Here is a 22739-nt window from a genome sequence, read left to right as displayed (position 1 = left end):
CTGTTTTTAACCTTAACAGGGGCCTTTGTTCACGTGTAATTAAAAGAAAACTGTTTAATTAGGTTTTCTTTTCCAACAGCAGCTGTAAAATCTCCACCTGGCCACTGTGCACAAATGAATTAGGACAAAAAATTACCTTGTGGAGGATGAGTGGGCACTCCAGGCCGCATTTGCAGGTTCCATCTGTCAGCAGGTAGGTCTTCACCTGCTCCAAGCTGGACAGCACTGAGCCACTGGGACTGCAAACAGGAAAACACACACATTAGTCTAAGCAGACAGTTCGGCTGGTGCAGCTTCACAGCACAAACAGGGCTCTGAGAAGCTGATGTGTTGCAGCACAGATATGTTTTGTCCAAAGCAAGTTTTTTTAGTATGTAAAGACAGTGTTTCCACGAGGATTTTTCTCAGCAACGGCGGGAAAGGGTTCTATTGTGGTGATATAGTTGCAATTTTAAAAATTAGTAGATAACAAAATATTACATATTTAAATCATGGAAACTATTTTGAAGCACAAAAATAACGTGTGAGGTGTATTGATAGAAACACTTCTAATCCAGAAACAAGCAAATACACACCTGGCCCATTTTACAGAGTATAAAAAAGGTAAAAGCTATCAGAATTTACAAAAAGTAAACAAAAACGAAATAAATAGAAAAACAAAAAAATTTAACTGAGAGAAGCTAAAGACAGATTTAAAAACTATGATACATTTACAGAGAAAAGATTAAGAGAAAAATCCTATGCAAATATTTAACTTTTAATGCTGGCCAAAACCCGAGAAATTTCATGGGAAAATAAAAGCTAACAAGACGCTATAATGTATGTCAAAGATACTTAGGGGAGCTAAGAACAGCATAAATTTGGCTGAGCAATTAAAAACAAAAAGTCTAAAAATGAATACAACTTTACAAAAAGAAACTATAAACGACAATATTTTACAGAGAGAAGCAAAAAAACTAGCTAAAAACTACAAAAATGTAACAAAGACTGGCTAGAAACAAGATTAAAATTGTAGAAATGTTTCAGATGGGAGGGGAAGAAATGCTAAAATATTACTGAGAAGCTAAGCACCATATAAATTTTACAGAGTAGCTAAACATAGGCTAGAAACTAAGCCAAATGTACAGAGAAAGGCTAAAAAATAAGCTACAAATTCTGCAAACGTTACACCAAGGAGCTAAATACGGTGCAAATCATACTGAAAAGCTAAAAACAAGTTTTCAAACTATGCATATTTTACAGTAAGAAATTGACTAAACTATTATTTTTCAAATACAGTTAAAAAGCATGTTACAAATTAAATGAATCGTATACAAAGAAGCTAAAAAGCAGCTGAAAACTACAAAACGGCTACAGAGAGAAGTGATAAATAAGATAAAAATTATAGTTATAAGTTTTAAAAAGACAAACCAAATACTACACAAACTACACAAAATTTTCCAGAGAAAAAGTGAAGGCATAGTAACATGGTTGGAACACCGGTGATAATGCTCTCAACTCCTGAAACAATAAATTTAGTCAAATCTGCGCTTCTCTCTTCTTCTTCCTCTTGGATATTTCCATGTCTGGAGCCTATTTGATCAATTATGATCATAAAAAAGATGAGTTGGGGGGCTATGTCCAACAATTTTAACAAAAACCTCAAAAACCTGTCACGACTCCAACCTTGACAACCACTGTTCCATGGGCTGTTCTTATCAAACGGATCCACTGATAGGTTGACAAAAACCACCAGAGGCTGAATCATTCATCACAACCGCCAAGGAAATATCTATTGTGAGGATCTACACTCACACATCCCTGAAGCAAAGTGCACATTCAATGTAAAAGAACATGAGGAAAAGCCGAGCATGCGTTGACAGTATCAGGCCATGGTCACAGAAGTAGACGGGATTCTTTCCAGCACCCAAAATAAACCTGACACCAGCCGACTGCTTTGGTTCATTGTGGCTGGTAAACACACATGTTGGTGTCCATATGCCGGGGAGGACACCGGCGTTCAGTCGAAATAACACAGTGACCACGCTACCATTGACTGGAGTATCAGCAAATACGACCATATTCACCAATGATAGCGCGTCACTGAAATGTTACATAACTTTAAAAAACTACAAACAACTATGACACACTTACGTCCTTAAAATGAAAATGTATTTGATTCCTTGGAATAAAATGGTGAACAACAAAAACAGAATGAACAAATATATTTCAGCCACTACCAGTCAGTCCCTATTTTTTACTAACTGGTTACTTAACTTTGTGTATCATCCACCTCCATGTTAACACATAGAAGGTCCAGTTACAGAAAAGCTCCATGATGTCAAAATAAAGTTATGATTCACTGCTGTAAAATAAGAACAATTTCAGGATGTGCTGATCAAACTTCAAATATTTTTATGAATTTTTTAAATCTTTTTTTTACTCATTTACTTATAATGTGCAAAATTTCATGGTTGTAGCAGCAAAACGATTGAATTCATACCAAATTGGGTTTATAGATTGCCAGTGACCCAGAATAGATGTGGTTACATTTTGGGAAAAGTATGTCGAAGTTAAAATCTTTTATGATTTTTTAAAATCTTTTTTTTCTCTCATTTACTTATAATGAGCGAAATTCCAAATGTCTATAAAAACATCAATTTTGTTTCAATTTATTTCAAACTTGGCACATATATAGAGACACTTGATATGCTGACATCAGCACATGCACAGACATGATGACATCAGCTGGATCCAAAATAAGATACAATATGTGCAAGGGGCAGGGTTTGTTGTGCCTGCCTTTACTGTGTTTTTACCAAGTTTTGACTGTGTAACTGCTTCCTGGAGTTCAACCAGGTGCCAAAAAGCAGCTGGACTGATTTTGAAAAAAGGTGTCCCAAAACAAAAACCACTGAGCCAAAATTAAAATACTTGTTGTTCAGTGAGTTCCAGTTCACAGTTCATGTTCAACATCATATAACTCTAATTAATGTACATTATTTGGTAAAAACCTGTCAAACTTCAATTCCCCTCTTCGTCTTGTTCTGTTATTCCACCCTGTTTTGACCCTAAAACAAAACCACTGAAGAAAAGGAACACAAGCACAAACAAACATGCCAGCTTTTATGACACTGAAAGAGACGCTAATTCACAGCAGCATGTTTACCTGGAATAACGTCTCATGGGTTAAAGGGTTAACCAGTCCGAATCTAAAGACGCGCATTGCTTTTGTATTTTTGTCATTTTGGTGCTAGTGTTCTTTCACATGGCATAGTTAGCCCCAGTGGTCATTCAGTGTGACATTGACTCTCATCCCGTCCTGTCCTGTCCCAGTCCTGAGTGAAAGTCAAAGAACCCAGATGGATATTTGTGGTATTAAATTACCTGCAAATGGCGCAGATGAAAACGCTCAAGAAGGCATGAGACGAAATAAGATGTAACCACACAAAAATATCAAGTGTGAATCTCTACTGGCCTCGCGACTCAATCCAATTACAATTCACCCGTCAGTGATTTGAATGCACCATAATACTTGATGCACCTCAGCTTCCAATGTTAATAAACAGGGCTACCGTTTACTAAGTTAATATAAGCAGTCAAATAAGCCAGATCAAACTACACCACCTACATATAAACTGCTACATCTTTTCAATACCAGCATGACATGACCAACGTCTAAACAGAGCATATCAGCATTCCACCGATAGAAGCATCAGAGATTTATCTGTCACGTTATATTAAAGGATTTTTCTAAAACTGGAATGACTGACTCTGTTTTCAGTCAAAGATAATGTGATCTAGAGCTGAAAGACTTTAAAAAAAAGAACTAGAGGGGAAGGGAGGGGTAAAGGACAACAAAAATGACCTAAAAAAAAATATAAAGTATCAGCCATGGGGCCAAATTATCATTGTATACATCAGTACCGGCCAAGAATTTTGCAACTGGCACATTTCTACAAATTTTCATAAAACTGGTGCAGGTACAAGCATCAAGGCAAAGACACAGATACCAGAATTAAGACAGGGTAATATTCCCGAAAAGGTTACAATGATAAAAAAAAAATCATATCTGTTAATATTGATAATTTTCTCAATAACGTAATGTAATAATCAATTCAAAGGTAGATTTTTGTTCCTGAGTGAAAATGATGAAAGATGTAATGAGGCAAAAACAGCAAGATATGCATCAAAAAACAAAAGGAAAAACAATATAAAAGACGCTGTATACCAATACCTCTTATTTATCTCAATAATTTAGCCAAATAATGCTCACAATATATAGTTAAGTTAAATACATGAAATATACTGACCCTACACTATATGTATTATTTCTACTTAAACCCATAAAGACCCAAATAGGCACCAGCGACCAAAACCATCTACTGATCTATAATGTTTAATACCTATTGATCCACTAAACCTACCCACACATGTAAAAAATTGGTATAAAATGTGTTTGTCGTCTTTTCCTGGTCATCAGATATGACCCATTTGGACGTTCAGAGGCTCCATAGTTAAAGTCGAAACATCGTCATCTTCTACAACATTGATTCACCAGTAAAAACCTATGGAGTTGGATCAATGACAGTGGATGGAGACACTTGTTTAATGTTCAGTTAATGATAGATTTTCCCAAAAGAGTCACTTTTTCTTCAGTTTTCTCTGTTTCTGATATTATAACAACAAACTTTAATCTGAGCTTTCATGAACATCTAAATGGTTAGTAAATTAAATATGGGAAAATACCTGATTTAACTGAGAAAACATAAAATACAGAGGATAATATTATAATAAATGGTGATAAATCACTTAAGAAAGGTTAAAAATACGGAAAAATGTATTTGGGAACTGACACAAAAGTAGCACTGGGTCTTTATGGGTTAAAATATTTTAAAAATTACAACAAATCATAAGTGTCTCAACTTAAACTTGAACAATTAAATTAGTATTTTAATGTGATATGTTGGGCTGAGAACCAGTAAGAAACAATTTTTGGAAGCAAAGAAAGTAATAAAGTGATGAGAAATAGAAGCACTGGCGTTTTCACCACTGGACACAACTCTGAAGTAAAAGAAGACTGAAACAGGATGCTGAAATTGTAAAATTCCTTCCCCAATAGTGAGTTTGATTATGACGTTACAAGATGTTAATCAGTATGGGTTTTTCTGAGGGCCAGTGCCGATTTCTTAACATTTGGTCCGCCGATGGCCAATATCTATAGCCAATTTTTGAGGCCAATATTTAAGGCCGATTTTTTAAATTTTTTTTAAAGCACATTGACTATAAAATAACACTCAGATAATTAAGATTTTCATACAGCAAAATAAATGAAATTATTAATACACGTACACATAGTACTCTTAACATTTACTGAACTTCAAGTGCTGCCCACACAGGTGCCTGATCAAACATCTTATAACATTTTTACTGCTGATCAAATCTCGGCTTTCAAAAAAAAACTAAAAAAAGAAGGCAGATGGCCGATATTGAAAAAAAAAATCAATACATCGGTCTACCTCTTGAAGTTACCATTACATTTTCATGTTTGCAGAGTTTGCTGTTTGTTGGATAAATGATTCAGACTAAACTATGGCAGCTCTAACCACAAACTGTACGGAAAATTGAGTCGATTTGTGGATTCACTGTGTATAATGTAAACTATCGTCTGCCGCGATATGTGAAGATTTTAAGACACATTAAGAGGTAAAATCTTTAGAGACATAGCATCAATTCACTGGTGTATGTTAGTGTTATGCGGCTGCTCTCTGCCATTGATAGTCTGATTTACTTTGATTGTCAATACGACATATAAACCCTTTAATGAGATCTTTTATACCTGGCGGCTGCTGTGAAGAGTCCTTCATCACAGCTTCACTGGAGCAGTTGAGGAAAATAAGCGCGACTGTGCACAGCGAGGTTCATCATCAAAAAGTCACCATGTTTCTGTTCGTCTCCCATTGGGCCAATCAATTAGGCAAAATCTATTCATGTATCATTAGTAAACAAAGCTGACGCCGAAACCTGACATTTACCATCACTGAATATTTGCACCTTTGTACTCTGTCGGAATCACCCGAATGTTACGTGAAGTAATCAGTAATTCATCTAAAAAGTCACAAGATTGCAGCAATTTTGATTATTAATTGGTCACTTATTGAATAAATAAGCTTCAGGGTACATTTCAGGTCGTTTTAAAACCTAGTAGGTGACTGGAATGAATATAAATGCTTGATACTGATACTGCCTTATTATACTGGAGTTTCATTCCAGGACTAGTGTCACCAATAAAATGGCGAAAAGGCCAAATTCTATATAGACATAATGGGTCTTATCTGGTTCCTTTACTCCTCAGTGAGCTGTTTACATGACCATAAAAATCCAATAAATGGAAGTAATCAGATAATTGTAATAACTGGATATGATGCGTTTACATGCACCTCAGAAATCCGATCACTGAAAAACCGTGGTTCAGATGTTTCAGTCCATTATTGGATTTCTCTCGGCAGTCGTACGTAGTAATGGTTGACTAAAATTTACATTTACCGCTTACATTTGACTGAATGACTTAGCTACATTTTCTACGGTTTTAATCGTTTTTACACGTGCGCAGATGTAAAAGAACAAAATAAATCAGATTAACGGGTATACATGTAGGAGTAGATCGGAGTACTGGAGAGAAATACAGGTGTGTTAATCTGATTTCTCAATCAGATTACTACTGTTATCTAATAAAACGTATCAGATTACACTGTTCGGGTAATCGGATAATGAGCAGAGTATTAGTGTGCATGCAAACTGGCTCAATGTGTCTTGAACATCACTTTTGTCTTGTTTTGTCATCTTTTTTATTTATTTCTTTCACATATGTTTTTGTTTACATCGGTTTTGGTAGTTCATCTAGTTTTCAGCTTTTGTGTCTCCTACACTGTTATTAAAGTGCATGTAAACGGACTCAGTGTGGACCCAATCAGACATTTGTGTCACCTCAGGCTTTGGGAGATATTGACATTTTTCAATCAAAGGTGTCAAACATACCAAAACCGGCCCGCCAAAGGGTCCAATCTGGCCCATGGGATGAATTTGTGAAATGCCAAAATTACATTCAAGATATTAACAATCATTTTAGTTCAGGTTCCACATACAGAGCAGTTAAATAATAGCATAGCCTATATATAATGACAACTCCAAATTTTCTGTTTGTTTTAGTGTAAGAAGTAAAATTCCATAAAAATGTTGGCATTTACAAAATATCCTTTCACACAAAAGGTGAATAACCTGAACAAATAGGAACAACCTGAAATGTCTTAAAAGAAGCGTAATTTTAGCAATATTCTACCTCTTACTAAATGTTTTGTGTATTTGTAAATCCACTGTGATCTGTAAATTGTAATACACGTGTAAATGATAAACTGAGGCGTAATATTGCTAAAACTGCACTGATTTTTCTAAAGAAATTTCAGGTTGTTCATGTTATTCACATTTTAAGTAAATTTTACAGCTGCAAACACTTTCATAATGTTATTTTACTTTTTTCACTGATGCTATTTTAGTGGTCCGACCCACTTCAGATCATATTGGGCCGAATGTAGGGTTCGTACACATTTTTCAAGGTCAAATTCAAGCACTTTTAAGGGTCATTTTCAAATATTTCCAGCAAAGCACCTTAATAGTGGAGTAAAATACATATCTACAGGAATACATATACTCAGAATTGTTTTTTTCACTTTTTATCACAATGATGTACATTGCATTACGCTATAAACATCTAAAATTATGTTTCATAATAGCAAAAAGTTTAGAAATTAAAGGAGAACACAAAGTTTTATCCAAATAAGTGAAGCCACTGGGCATTCTTCAGGCACGCTTGCACTGAGACAAAGATTAACATAAAAATGTACCTGGAGTTGACCTGAGAACACCCAGTAATTTTCTTTTTTGACATGAAGTTTTATTTTTTAAAACACATCACCTCTCTGTAAGCAGCTGTGGCTTGGCATCTAACCTGGCAGAGTTCATATTCTAAATAAATAAAGAAATTATGCACTTGAACTAAAAATTCAAGCACTTTTCAGACCTTCCCAACACAGCATTGTAATTCAAGCATTTTCAAGGATTTCAAGCACCTGTGAATGTGGCCCCTGAACTAAAATGAGTTTCATACCCCTGCTTTAGAAACCACCAAATACCAGAACAAAACTTTACAAGTCACAGTTTGGTTTCAGTCCTACTATTCTGATTTTTTGGTATGTTGCAGCCCTTTGATGGACTGCTTGTACCTTATATATGCGACTCCTCCGCCGTGCTCCGCCTTGCGCTGCCAGCCGATGGGGACCTGGACAGGGACGGCCTGCCTCTCATCTCCCGCCTCACAGTCCTTTCCGCCATTCATTGCTCCACTGGTTTTACACTTGACACCTCAGAGGGATATATATCAGACATCAACCAGCGTCTTCGCAATGCGCGTCATGTTCGTCTTCCAAAGCCGTGGTGGTAGTGGAGGAGGAGGAGGTAGGAGGGGTCAGAAGACGGGTAAAAGGGCCGCAGGACGATGCTTCGACGGGACGAACTGACGGGAGTGGCGGGCGGGTGGGTGGGCGGTCTGGTTGGGTGTTTGGGAAGGGTGAGGCGAGCTCACGGCACACCCTACCCTTTGAGCTGCTTCATGGCTACAGTGCTGAATGGAGCGTGGACTTCCATTACTGCATCTTGTCCTTCGGAGCCATCGGACTCGAGAAGATGCCGAAAAGCTGAGGATGGGATCGGGAGACGCCGAGTGCTGTGCTTTCACGGGAAAGTCCTTTATTTTTTGACCATATGTGCTTTGTCAACCAGAATGCCGCCCCTCAGTTGGACGAGTAGAGTTCGTTCAACATATTGGTTCCCAAACGCAGCTCAGTAGTGGTACTCCCATGGTTCCTGTATGGACAAAAACAGACACAGAACGCACAACAGTGAATCACGGCTCAATGCAGTTCATTTTATTTGTATAGCAAAAAATGTGGAATCCAATCAGGGTTGAGAAATGAAAGAATAAATACCCTTGAAACTTTTAACATATCTTTTCAGTCCTCTATTTTTCATTTAAACTATTGGAAAACAGAAAAATTTAATTAGTTATTGAAGGCAACTTTCAGTTGCAGGGGGCAAAATGGTTTTAAAAATATTCTTAAACAGTCTGAAATACATTAAATGGCTGAAAAAAGTGAAAATCCACAATTAATTATTCATTTTCATCACTGTCACATCTATATCTGCCCTTCCTGTTAAAACAGATGGAGCTCAAAAGTGTCAACAATTACTTAAACACTGTGCTAAACATGCAAAATAAAAGTTGCTATGACTTTTTTGTCTCCGGTGAGAACGAAGTAAGATACAACTTGCCAAAAATGATGTGACAAGATTAAACAAAATCTCATAAAAGCAATACAATGATAAACGGAGAAGACACATGCCGTTGTAATAAAGGCAAAGCCTAGAAAACAAGAAAAGCACTCAGAGAGCGCAGACCTCCGCCAAGACAGATCTGTTGTCCCCCCCCCCGATCACCACCAAAATTTAATCATTTCTTCCTTGTGCCAGTATCAACATTTCCTGAAAATTTCATGAAAATCCGTCCATAACTTTTTGAGTTGTCCTACTAACAACAAACAAACATGCAAACAAACACTCAAACAAACATGCAAACACACAAAGCAAAGCGATCACAATACCTCCTGGCGGAGGTAATTATGTGAAAGACGTGGTAAGACCAACAAACAGACTGAAAAGCAAAAACACAATAAGACCTTAACCACGTAGAAGATGCAAAAGATGAACAGTACTGATGTAACAAAGATGAAAACAAAACATAACAAAAAAAAATGTAAAGAAGACAACGACAAAATGAAAACAGTGTAAATGGTGCATTTAAGAACAAAACAACAAAGACAAAAGTCATGCAAAGGACAAAACGAGATAAAAATGATGTAAAAGAAACAAAGATGTGTAGGGACACACCTACTGCAATGTTTTTGGCTGATATTTAACAATATTTTTTCTGAATTACCAATACCACTGTTACTTTCCATTTCTATAAAATGGTTTTGCTGATATTTAATCTTCGTTATCGATAACAAATAGTTACTATTTTTAAGTCGTTGGCCCCTTTCATCACATTATCTTGGAATGAATAGAAACTCAAACCTTTATTATGAGATAAAATAGATAAATATCTGCCACTTGATGAAAATTCATCTTGTATACGACACTTGTATTGGCCAATATCAGCAATTTTGACCAATACCAGTGTCTGGATGATATACTGGTGCATCCCTATAAGAGACACAAGATGAAGAAAATGATGTAAAAGACAAAAGAGAAAAAGTAAAAGATGCAACAAAAAAAAAAATTATATGTCCGATGGTTATTTGTGGCTTTTAAGTCAATGTTTACGGTTTGAAGCTCAAGGTACAGAAGAAGCATTTGAACAGTTTTCCACTGATTTCATGTAACCGTTAAATCAAAATTTGACTCTATGAGGAGGAAATAAAAGAACACCTTATTTCCCAGTGAATCAGCAGCTTATCCCTCCCCCTCTCTGAAAGTAAATATCAAAGAGTCCATCAAAGCTGATAACTGGGACTGAATTCAGTCAGTGAGTGATGGAGCTCCATGTAAAACCTCTCGTCGGCTGCTGCTGCTGTTGCTGCTGACTCATAACTGCCCTGTGAGCTGCTGAGACCAAACCCAGCGACACCACCACAGAGGAGGGTGCTGCTCACCAAGGCACAGGGAAAAAAAGAAAAAAAAAAAGAAAAAGAAAAAAAAAAGGAAGAGGCAGCACTTAAAACGTATGCTGTTTATCTGGAAATACAGCAACAGACACACATCATCATGTAAGGAGAGGTGCGTAGCATCCTGTCACGCACATCGCCAAAATGTTAAAACCGCATTTCCCATAAGTCCTTTAGGAGAAAATGCAAAAGCAACATCATTCCTTTTGTTGTATTCACATTTTAAGGACACGCTTTTCCCCGACATAAGCTTCATGCTGCTGTTTGAGGACAATTTATCTATTTTTTTTGTTTGTTTTTTTTAAAGGTTTCATCATGTTTTCTGTCTTTTCGTTATTGCATTACAACTGACAGTATGTAAAGAAGCAAAGAGAGAAACATGCAGCAAAAGTCCTGGACCAGATTCAGCCCAAAGACAATGATTGTGACATATGCAGGTGCAAACATTTTCATCTTAATCTTAATCTTTAGCAGAGCGGCACTCCAAAGCAGCCATCTTACTAATGCGAAGGCATGATTCAGATTTTACTGCCCATTCCTGCCCAACAACTCCCAGGTCTTAGTCCATATGGTACATACTAATATGGATCCTGTGGACACTGAAGAACAATGATAATTTTAGTACGACCCTAGTTCTGCAGCCTTGATTTGGCTTTTTGGAGCCCAGAAGTTTAGACAAACTGGGTAGAGCTGGGGGAACGCAAGGGATGATGAACTGATCTCGTTTAATTGCAATATTTATCGCAAAATATTTACAGAAACAGGAAAATGGTTAATTTTGCGTTACAGAATCCTTTGACACAAGTTCAGCGACGTATCCTTGCATCGGCGGTATCGAAATAACAACAATCAACCAACAAAGCTTCAGATCAGCCTGATTTCAAATGGACTTGATCCATGAACAAACCTTACAGAGATGTGTTGATAGGCCTTAAAAAATATGCATTACTTAGCCCTAAACAGGACAATAATTTACAAAAACTAGCAGAACATTTGCACCACTTTTTCAGTGACTGTATCAGCTCGATTCGGCTCAGCTCTTTTGGTGTTTCCACTCGGTGAAAGCCGGGACCACCGGTAATGATCATCGGATATTTCTACTACCACCTATCCTAAGGTTCTAAGTGGGCCGAGGTGATACTGAAATCATGATGTATGAAGAGGGAGATCACAGATTGGTTAAGTCATAATCACTGCTTTTAAGTAATATATCATCGCACTACGACCCGGGATAAATTTCAGAGCAAATTTTCCAGTCGACTCTACCGTGATACATCAACCACAGATTTTAAATCTCTACAACGATATTCTCGCTCTAAAAAATCTTGTTTCAGTGCAGAAGTTATAATTCAGTTTTAAGTTTAAGCCTCTTCTATTGTGTCGTTCACAGTCATTCTGAAGACAACCAAACACACAGAGAGTACAGTGGAAATGCTGGCCAAACTGAGCCAAACCATGCCAACCAAGGTGGTCGAGCTGGTACTGCAGATGGAAAAGCAGCATTATCTGGTCTAACCAAGAGCAGGACGAGACCGTAATGACCCTAATCCTAAGAAAAGGTTATGAACATTGTATTTCTAGAAACAATTCTAGAAACAAGTTGTGGATTTGGAAGGATTTTTTTGGATTTTCTGGAGCCAACATCTAGAGGCCATCAGTGGGATTGCAGTTGCAGATATTTCCATTCCACCACCAAAAAAAAAAAAAAAAAGGGCAGGGGATTAAAACCAATAGTTATATGAGCCTCTTGGTCATACAAAAAAGTTCAGGGGAAACAAAAAAAGTGATGTCACCCAGGGACAGTTCTTACAAGGAGACAACTGGGGCCAAACAGCAAGTGGACTCAAGAAATCACTGCCTCGAACAAAAGGCAAATGCTGTCACAACCTAAGTGTAACAGCTATGTGGTATCTTGTAATGCTATCAGCAGTCATTTCTGTCTGCAAATATTCATGCATGTTTGTAGTTTTGAAAGCTGCTGTAAATCGGCACATTTTGTTATATATGGTTGAGGATGCGTGTTATTTCTGAATTGGCTTCAATTTCAAGCCACGATTGTTGCGTCTTCAGCACCTTGTGTGTTTAAAATACAGAAAATTATTTCTCTATTGAATTTACAGAGCAGTGATATGTGCAATCGCTGTGACATACAATGACACACACCTTGGTTTAAGATGTTATACATTTCATTTATTTTCTGTTTTGCCCAGTATTTGAGTGTGAACAATGATGACACTGACTCTTGGTGGCAAAACTCAACACCATCACTCAACGAAGACTCATTTAAGCGTAAAAAAAAATTATTTAGAGCTATGGGAATTTATCAAGTAAACAACTGAGAAACTAAGCATAAAGTGTTTTTTTTTTTTTAATTAACTAATGGTTCAAGTGATTTTTAAAGCAGAAATGCCAAAATGTCACAGGTTGTTGTGTCTCACTGATGATTATTTATGACATTTCTTTGTCCTGGCTGAAAATAACCTGGATATGTGCTGATTAAAACACAGCAATCTGAAGACAAATATTAGGATAGAAATTTCACCCGGCATTTTGGTTATTTATTATTACTTGATGGTGATCGACCCAGAGGGTAGGTAGTGTACACTGCAATTCATCAAATGGCAACATCTATGTCTGACACTGTATAAGATCTTTTAAAATAATAAAAGTGACTGATCTTCAGAATAGATTTTTTTCAGTGTGTGAAGAGCTACAACACCACATTGTGATGCATTTTCTTCTTCAGAAAACATCACAAAGATTTTTCTTTTTTTAAATATGCAAGTCACACACGGTTGCTCAGAAAGGTTAAAAAATTTACATTTTAAGTATTTATTGTGTGCTTCAATCCAAAAATTCTTAAACTGAATGCAAAAGCAACTCCAAAGGTGAAAGATACACAACAACTACTTAAAAATCACCTGATCAGAGTCTGATCTCTGCGCTTATAAGAAGTAAAAATGGATTTGCTCGGAAAAGTAATTGGCTGAGAAATAAATGTGAAAAGGGTAGCCTGACAACATCACTGCAGAGTCACTAATGTCTGTGATTTGAGACTAGACTGCAAAAACAGTGTGAGCGTCACACACTGCTGCATTTATGAAGGCAAATATGATCTATGTGAAGAGGCAAAAGTCAAAAAAAGCCAAATAATTCACTGTTTTCCTGGGGACGTTTGTCTACAAATCTGTCTTGCACGTGATGGGAATTCTACACAGCATCACATAATTTCATACAAGAAGTGTGGAACAAGGAGATAGAGGTAAAAACTGTTTTTTTTTCTCCACACCGACATCCCATCAAAACAGACCGAAGCATAGCCAAAGGTTCATAAGCGAATTTGCAATCCATTAAGGACGGTCACTTATGTAAATGTAAACATTAGTTTTTAATATACAAAATTTGTAGAATATGACTGAAAAAAGCAGCTTCTCATTAGACTGTCAAAAATATACTTTTCCTTTTATGTTCTGGTATCTTTAAAATATATTATTTGGTCTAGTTGGTTATTTTTGGATAAAAGGAAAGCATTAAAATAGCTCCAAATAGTCGTCTTTGCAGCTTCATGTCAGGATCATTTTGTTTAACAAAGGCCAATCTGACCAAAAATCACTTTAAAATGCTTTCAGTCTTACCAGAACAAGGCAAACTGTTCATTTAGCAGCCAAACTTGGAGTCTATTTTAACTGAGTCCAACAAATAAAGCCAATTAAAAAGCGATAGCAGCAAGATGATAACCATCTCAGTCCAGTGCAACCCTAAAAGACCTAGACATCAAATTGTTGACCTTGCATGCACCTCACAGCAACCACGATGGGTTATTTTTGACCCTAAACACCATGTGTAGTATATCCAGATAAACGCGTACTAGCTTACACTTTATAAAACACAAATCAGCAGGTTATACCAAGTATCTGGCATGATTCTGGTATCGCTGAAGGTGCCATTTATTATCATATTTTATTTTGTGTGACTGCAGCTACATAGGGGAAATGCAGATTTTCTTGTACCCGGCCATTATTACATGCTGTGTTTTGGAAATTCATCATGTCATATGTCCAACATCATGCTGGCAAGGCTATGCGGTTCAGTAAAAGAGCAGTTTTAGTAGCATATGTCCCCGAAGACCTCTAAATTTGCATTTTTGGTCTGTATTTCAAGCTGTTCACTGAAATTACTGTATGTCAACCAACAGTAGGCTAATTACAGTTAAAGTGTACAAACAATGTGCAATTTTCTACAGTGAAAACCCTGACTTAAGTAAGATTTTAACAAAAACTGTACAGCACTAAGCAAAGAACAAGGTACTTCCTTCAGTTCACCTGCAATGTATCCATCACAATATATTAAGTCTTAGTGAACTTGGCTAAAGCTAGCTTTAGGGGTAAATTAGCCCTATTCTCCTGCAGCTTCTTCAAAGTTGACAGCTGAACAAGTTGGCTATGCTGCTGCTACATGACAGGATTTTTCCTCAAAAAAAGAGACCATGTCAAGCACTCCTGTACACTCCCAAAACAACCACATATGCTTAACGTTAGATAATAGCCAATTAGCTAGGTGAACATTAGCCAGACTGTCTATCAACTGTGCCAAGTGTTGCTTTATTAACATTTTAGCGACACACGTCTGGTCTTAAAGGTTGTTTAGTTTACCATGGGGAAGGACGCACAGCTGAGACTCCATCGTTTGCGGCCCTCCGCGTAAAGAGACCGTGTCAACAATCGAAATCAGTCTTATCTGACTGTGCTTTTTGATGCATTGGACACAGCATCTGAACTAGCTGGGGGTTAGCATGCCAAGCGTCAGCTGTCTAGCTACCGTTAGTTAGCTAGCCAGCTAGCTTGTTGTAACGAAAATGAATTAGAGGGCGAGCTCGGCTACGCTAATAACGTTTTAGCATTTAATTACCAAACCGAAACAGGACTTGTGCACATTGAGGACCCGCAGACCAGATTCCGACCTTAAACTGTCGAAGTACAAAGCAACTAGGCCCGCGTTAGGTTTCGAGCCAAGGGGCCAGGCAAGGCCAGGGCCAGGCCGAGTTAGCACAGGATAGCTTAGCATGCTAGCTAACAGCCGTGCAAACCCGTTGCGTTTGCAGGGAGAGAGCGAAGAAGAAGAGAGAGACGCTTTTCAGGTACTAACGTTTCTGTCTGCGTCAAATCAAACCGTAAACAGTCCGTTATTACCCGGGCATCCAAGCGAATGCGTACCGGCGCTTAATCGGTGGAACGGCCGAGCAATAAGACGTTTCTTAGCATAAGAAAAATAAGAATAAGAAGCCTACCCATTAGTTCTCTGCCTCTGCTGGTTCTCCTACAGTGGGATATTGGAAATGATGGAGAGCTGCACTGCGCATGAGCAGCAGGAGCAGCCAGCAGATGGGAGAGGTGATGCACGTTTCCTCCAGAGCTCACATACATGCTGTGCAAAGCTAAACTTGAGAATAAAATTATATTAAGATCATGATATAACTGGATGATATTAGAGTGGGGTGATACATACAGAGGCACAGTTTGCACAAATGGATCCTAAACTGGGATCCTGGGGGCTTGGGGTCACCTGGGGCCTCAGGGAAAGCCTCGTGTTTCTTTAGCAAAATTTAGAATTGCATGTATATTTTAGGGCTGTCAAAATTAACGCGTTAACGTGGATTAATCCATCATTATGATTAATCTGATTAAAAGTTTTAACGCAATTAACCTATCTGAATGACTCTGAACGTCTCTGCCAATGCATTTGGGGCAGTTTGTCCAAGCTGACTTACTGTCACATGTGCACAAATGGCCATTTGATCTGGTAGTGACAGGCAGCAGAACCAACCGATAAAAATGGAAGACACTAAACTGGATGTTGGCCCTCTGGATGGAAATATGAGTCCAAAAAAACCCAAGACAAAACAGATGTTTCAAGTTGTTTTATTGAACCTGTTAAAGGGGTTTAAATGCATATATATTCCCTTCTCTCGAGTCTGTTTGTTCATTCAAAATAAAATGTGATTAATATAGATTAAAAATGAATGATATTTAATTGTGATTAATTGAAATTATACAGCTACCCTGTGATTAATCTGATTAAAAAATTGAATCGTTTGACAGCACTAACATATTTTAATTAACATTTTCGTATTGTAATTAAAATAATGAAGGATCTGTCATCCCAACAAGCATTCACGTTAAACATGACATTTTTGCCTTTTTAAAGACTGACATTAACACGTGTACCTTTTGTCTTCAAGTTTCTGAAAGTTGAACTTTGCATTACAGCCCCAAAATGTGCAAAAGAAAACTATATTAAATATCATCAGAATTGTTAATTTCATCTTTCAGGTGGGTTTCATCTTGCTTCATCTCATCACTTTCACCTTGTTTCATCTTCATTTACATGTTTTAATCTTGTGACTCTGTTTATGGTGTTAATATCCTGTACATTTTGCTACGTCTTGTAACATCTTCACCTAATGTTGTCATGTTTTTATTGAGTTTCATCTTGTTATATAATTGTCAGCTTTCATATTTTTTCATCTGCTTGTGTGATTGATGTCACATTGTTTCTGCTTATTACATCTCTGACTTCATCTTCTTATATCTTATTAAACTTGCATCATTTTAGCCTTGTTTTTGTCTACATTGTTTCATCTTTTTCAAACTTGTTCCGTTGTCTTTGTTACACTGTTTTCATCTTGTTTCATCTAGTTACAGCATTTTCAACTTGTTTCATTTTGTTACATCTTATTAAACATTTTACACCAACATCTTACATCTTTTATGTGTTGTTACATTGTTTACAACCTTTTCATCTTATTTTGTCTTTTTGTTATTTTCATCTTGTTTGACCATATTTGTCCTGTTTTATTTGCCAACTGTCATATTACCCAACAAATTTACGGGCTTGTATGTGCTAATGTTTTATCCATTTGGGTGCACAATGATGTAAAATAAAAATAAGTAAAGTAGAACAAATATTTGCATGAAAATATGAGGAGTGAAAGGAAAAAATACAAAAAACTCTCCTAATAACCAAAAGTATTCACCCCCTTGGATTTTTACCCGTTAGTTTACATAAATGGAATCACTGTCTACATTATTTGGCTTTTTTGACAAGATTACAAAGTAATGTCGATTAATTATAAATATATTATGTAAAATAAGTGATTACATAAATATTCACCCTCTTAAAAGTGATTGACCTAATTCAACAGAGGTCCAGCCAATTGGCATGAGTGGTTTACACCTAGTGAAATGGAAATCACCTGAGTACTGTGAATGTGTCTCAGGTGATTGTAGCATAAAGACTCCTGTGTGTGGAAGGTCCAGTCAGTGGTTAATCAGTATTCCTGGCTACAATTACACCATGAAGACAAAACAACACCCCGAGCAGCTCCAAGAAAAGGTTATTGGAAAGTATAAGTGAGGAAATGGAAACAGAAAAATGGTAAGTCACTGAACGTTAGTCATCATCATTACAAAACGGAAGGAGTATGACACAGGTTTAATCTGCCAAGACAAGTATGTTCTTCACCCCTTACTGCTTAAATTTATTTACAATTATATGAAAATAATCTATTATTATTCTAATTTTTTTTTCTCCCTTAAAACCAATATGCACCTTACGCTGTATAGTTTTTTGAGTATTTAACTGCCTGTATCTATTCATTACTACCACTGCTATAACGATTGTAAATATAAAATTTGTAATGCACAACATATGTTCACATTCTATCATATCCTGTCTACACTTAATCAATTTCACCACCTTGTCCATACAGTCACATATTTATCACCTTTGTTCTTCTTCTTTTTTTTTTTTCATATTTATGGTACAGCTTTGTTATTTATTAATTGTTCTTATTATTATATATTACATTTTATATTAAACTACATTACTTCCTTTTTACTTTCATTTTGTAGAAGTCTTTTGTTGTATAAAAGTGTCATGTCATCATGTTGCTCACATGTGCTTTTAAATGTACCCCTGAGGAAAAATAAAGTTAATTGAATTTAATTGGATCTACTAAATACCAACATGATGCAATCAATTATTTTACACTTTTCATTTTAACTAGCATTACTTTGTAGATATTTAATTTCATTTTGACGTCTTGGAGCATTTTATAATAATAATAATAATAATAATAATAATAATAATAATAATAATAATAATAAGTAGTAGTAGTAGTAGTAGTATAAAAATAAAAAGAATAGGTTTTAAAAGGCTCTGTACAGTCATGTCAGTCAAGTATTTGTTTATTGGTTAGATATTTCCTCTTAATATAAAGCATTTGTGATCGGCAGGAGTCTAATTAGGCTTGAACATACGGAACCACAATTACGACTATTTATACCACACAATAGAACACAATAGAAAGCAGCGATCGGTGTTAATGTATTTCATCGGATTATAATATCTCAGAATGCAATTACATATTGATTGCAGGGTTTACACAAAACAACCTCGTGTTAATATAATAAAGCTCACTAACAGTAATCACATTAAGAGTAAAACAGGTAATTTGTTTATAGCTGGGAGGTACTGTGTCGTTTTTAATGAGGTGAATTACGATGACAAGATTATTACAAAATTAGCTGCAAATTGTTGTTAATAGGTTAATAATTAATGAGATGAATTGGAAGGTCTTAAATTAAACATTTGAACACAGACTTTATCACCTGTATTCTTTCTACTATTTCATTAAATGTTATGAAGCTACTAAAATCTAGATATATTATTAATGGAGTGTAGCTTCTTTATATGATAGTAGAACATCAATCATACTGTAGGATAAAATATATGAATAAAATCAGAGAATAAAACAGTAATTATGCCAGATATGAGGCCATTTTCCTGATGATACTCTATGTTTGGTTAGGAATCTATGAAAACATAAAGTAAGATGGCTTTGAATGAAAAACAAATTCTCAGCAAAATGTGTTCCTGGAATAAACAAAGGTCATAAAAGCTAGAGAAAGGGAGTTCAGTCATCTGAAGTAAGAGGGAGATGTGTCTCAGAGCGCAAAAGCTTGAATTTTGTTTGAAGGTCAAACCTGAGGAGATATTAAATTAATTCAGTGTACGGCTGCTGTAAAAGGGCCGCTTCATGTATTTTTAAGGGCAAACACAGAGCCGAACCCGTGAGCCACGAGTCGTATTTTAGAATAATGTGACAGGCTAAACGTGAGCCCAGACCGGGAGACGATTTGTGAGGTATCTGCTTGGTTTATTGTGCTTTTTTCATCAGTCAAGCACAAGCCACAGGAAGCATTTTAGTATCTCCGGAGTTTCATCATCATTGTGCGTGAGGGAAAAAATGCCAACGTGCAGGTAGCTTTTCACGGAGCCATTCAGATTAGACGTCCATTCTGATTTGATCAAAATCAGACCAGTGGCAGCGTTTAAGGCCTTTCAGACTTTAGATTATGGCTTTCATTTACAACACACCATTCAGGGCGATTACTGTCATCTTATGAACTGGTACAAAAGTGCCAAATTGTGTAACACCTCAACAATTTGTCTGAATTGCACAGTTATCAAATTTTTTTTTACGGAGTCCTGACTCATATCTCCCCAGTAAATAGAAAAAGCATGTGCATGTGTGACAAAGTTAACAGAGATAACAAAATAACACACATTCATCATCAAAATAGAACTAAATAGTACAGCTATTTCTCATTTCAAATAAATAAATATGGGTTTATAACAGCACTACATTACACTCCCCTCCCCAAAAAAAGACTTTATGTTCAATGTTAGATTAAAGCTAAAAATTATTAGCTATGCTATTAGCTAATTTTAGCAACCTGAAGCTAATTATCTGTTATTAATTAGCAAGGATGTCTAATGACAGTGATAAATGTTGCTTTATTCATGTTTTGGCAGCCGTCCTACAAGGTTGTTGAAGTTTGAAGTTTGTCACAGATTTGCACAAACATTTGATGCATTAGACACAGTATCTGAACTAGCTAAAGGTTAGCATCAGTTCTTTAGCTACCGCTAGTTAGCTAGCCAACTAGCTTGTTGATGTAGAAACTGTAGAAACTAATTTTAAATTTAGAACTATGAAAGTATAAGTAATGACTGATTTGCTTTATTGCAGTAAAAGTGAAAAAGTCCAGTTTCCTGATCATCTAAAGTCTTTGGCAGTCTTTATTTTTGTCGCTTTTGCAAGATTGTAATGAGTGCGTGTCTTTATTTCTAACATGAAATATGCAGGAAATATGTGCACAGTAACAAAACACACACACACACACAAATCAAAACGAAAAAACTTCTGTAACCTAAGTAAAGTCAGCATTTAATGAAATTTGGATATACAGGGTGGGGAAGAAAAATTTACAATATTTTGAGGCAGGGATTGAAAGACAGTGTATGACCAATTAGTTTATTGAAAGTCATGAGAATTTATTTGCCACAAGAAAATTGACATAATAGAAAATGTTTTTATTCTATGTGTCCTCCTTCTTTCTCAATAACTGCCTTCACACGCTTCCTGAAACTTGCGCAAGTGTTCCTCAAATATTCGGGTGACAACTTCTCCCATTCTTTTTTAATAGTATCTTTCAGAAAGTGGACATTGCTGTGTGATGTTCTATTGGTAGCATGTTCTAAAACGCCCCAAATAGCAGAATCCAGAGGGTTTAGATCTGGGCTAGAAGGCGGACATAAACATGATTCCCAAAAATTGCTAAAGTTGGATTTGTTGCTGTTGTCAACAAGTGTTTTGGTGTTCTTGTGTAAGATTTTAACTTCAAATCATTTTTTACTGCATTTCTAACGCTCTTGTTGTCTACCTCAAGTTCAATTGCCATTTTTCTCATGGATTTGGTTGGATCCTTTAGGATTTTGGATTTGAGAGCTTTAATAAAAGCTTTGGTACGTTTTTTGTTGCTTCCTCCACTTCCAGACTTTCTGGTAATAGTTTTGCTCATAGTCATTCTCTTCTTTCCATTATAAACAGTCTTTATGGACACTCCAACTATTTTTGAAATCTACTTTGGTGTGACGAGTGCATTCAGCAAATCACACACTCTTTGACGTTTGCTTTCCTGATTACTCATATGGGCAAAAGTTTCTGAAAAGGTATGGATAATAGTGTTAGGTATGATTATGACATCAACATATGTTTGGTTTCAAAACAATTGACGTAGTGCCTGCTGAGAAAAAAACAACTAAATTTTCATTGTAAATTCTGCTTCCCCACCCTGTAAGTTGGACGCCTTCAGAATGTCCCAGAGGCTTCATGGTCTTTTCCCTTTTTTTTGTCCAGATGATCCCATGGAGCTTCTCCCATATTCAGATTTTTTTTTTTCTGAAATGCATTTTTGTTTTTTATACTATTAACATTTTTGCTGTATATTCCACTTATACATTTATTACTACAAAGACAGAAACACATATATGTCATTGTCTTGGTCAAAAATGAACCTCATGATGGCCTAGGACTTTTGCACAATACTGTAAGTCATGTGTCATTTTTGGTAAGTTACAGCTTTTATCCATCGTCTTGTTACCACTTTTGTCATTTCCGTCCTGTCACTGTGTCTTTTCAGGTTTTTATCTCTTTTTCTTATCTTGCCTTTTTAAGATATTTTCACCTTGTTACACCTTATTTGTTATTTCATTGCAGTTACGGCACATCTTTTATCCATTAGTTTTGTCTTGTTAACGTTTCCTGACATCCTTCATGTTCTTTTTCTTGTTATATATTTTTATCTTTTTTCTTTTTTAATGTGTTTTTATTCCATCCATCCATTTAGGTTGAAAGTGTACATATATCCATCCATTTTCTGAACCAGATATCTGTTTGTTACCCAACTCACCTACATTTGCAATTCTTTAAAACGGCTTCATTCTTCCTCTAAAACTTTATAACCATGTATATTTGAATTAGTGATAACACAACTTGTGCTGTTGAAATGTGTAAATTAACTTGAGTGGATTATAAATTACAGAAGATGTCAATCACTTAATATTGAAGAAATATGGGGT

At 36.2% G+C, this 22739-nt stretch overlaps 1 protein-coding gene across 4 annotated transcripts in view; it reads right to left on the bottom strand.

Moving 5' to 3' along the window:
* Positions 1–22739, bottom strand: part of mbd5 (methyl-CpG binding domain protein 5) — a 69245-nt gene that overhangs the window by 27259 nt on the left and 19247 nt on the right. For 3 of the 4 annotated variants that reach the window (XR_003937479.1, XM_030155833.1, XM_030155843.1), the window contains 2 exons: positions 8259–8898; positions 137–239 (listed from right to left, as the gene is read on the bottom strand). Coding sequence is in view for 3 of the 4 variants with exons in the window: in XM_030155833.1 (XP_030011693.1) it covers positions 137–239; positions 8259–8371 (216 nt within the window). In the remaining variant the exon portion in view is untranslated. Of the gene's footprint in view, positions 1–136; positions 240–8258; positions 8899–16041; positions 16077–22739 lie in introns of those variants that run through there. The other variant, XM_030155860.1, reaches the window with a different exon arrangement.

Source organism: Sphaeramia orbicularis, chromosome 2 (assembly GCF_902148855.1).
Source record: "Sphaeramia orbicularis chromosome 2, fSphaOr1.1, whole genome shotgun sequence".
In the NCBI taxonomy this organism is placed as follows: domain Eukaryota; kingdom Metazoa; phylum Chordata; class Actinopteri; order Kurtiformes; family Apogonidae; genus Sphaeramia; species Sphaeramia orbicularis.
Note: the sequence above shows the minus strand (reverse complement) of the source record. Positions and strands in the feature narration are given on the sequence as shown.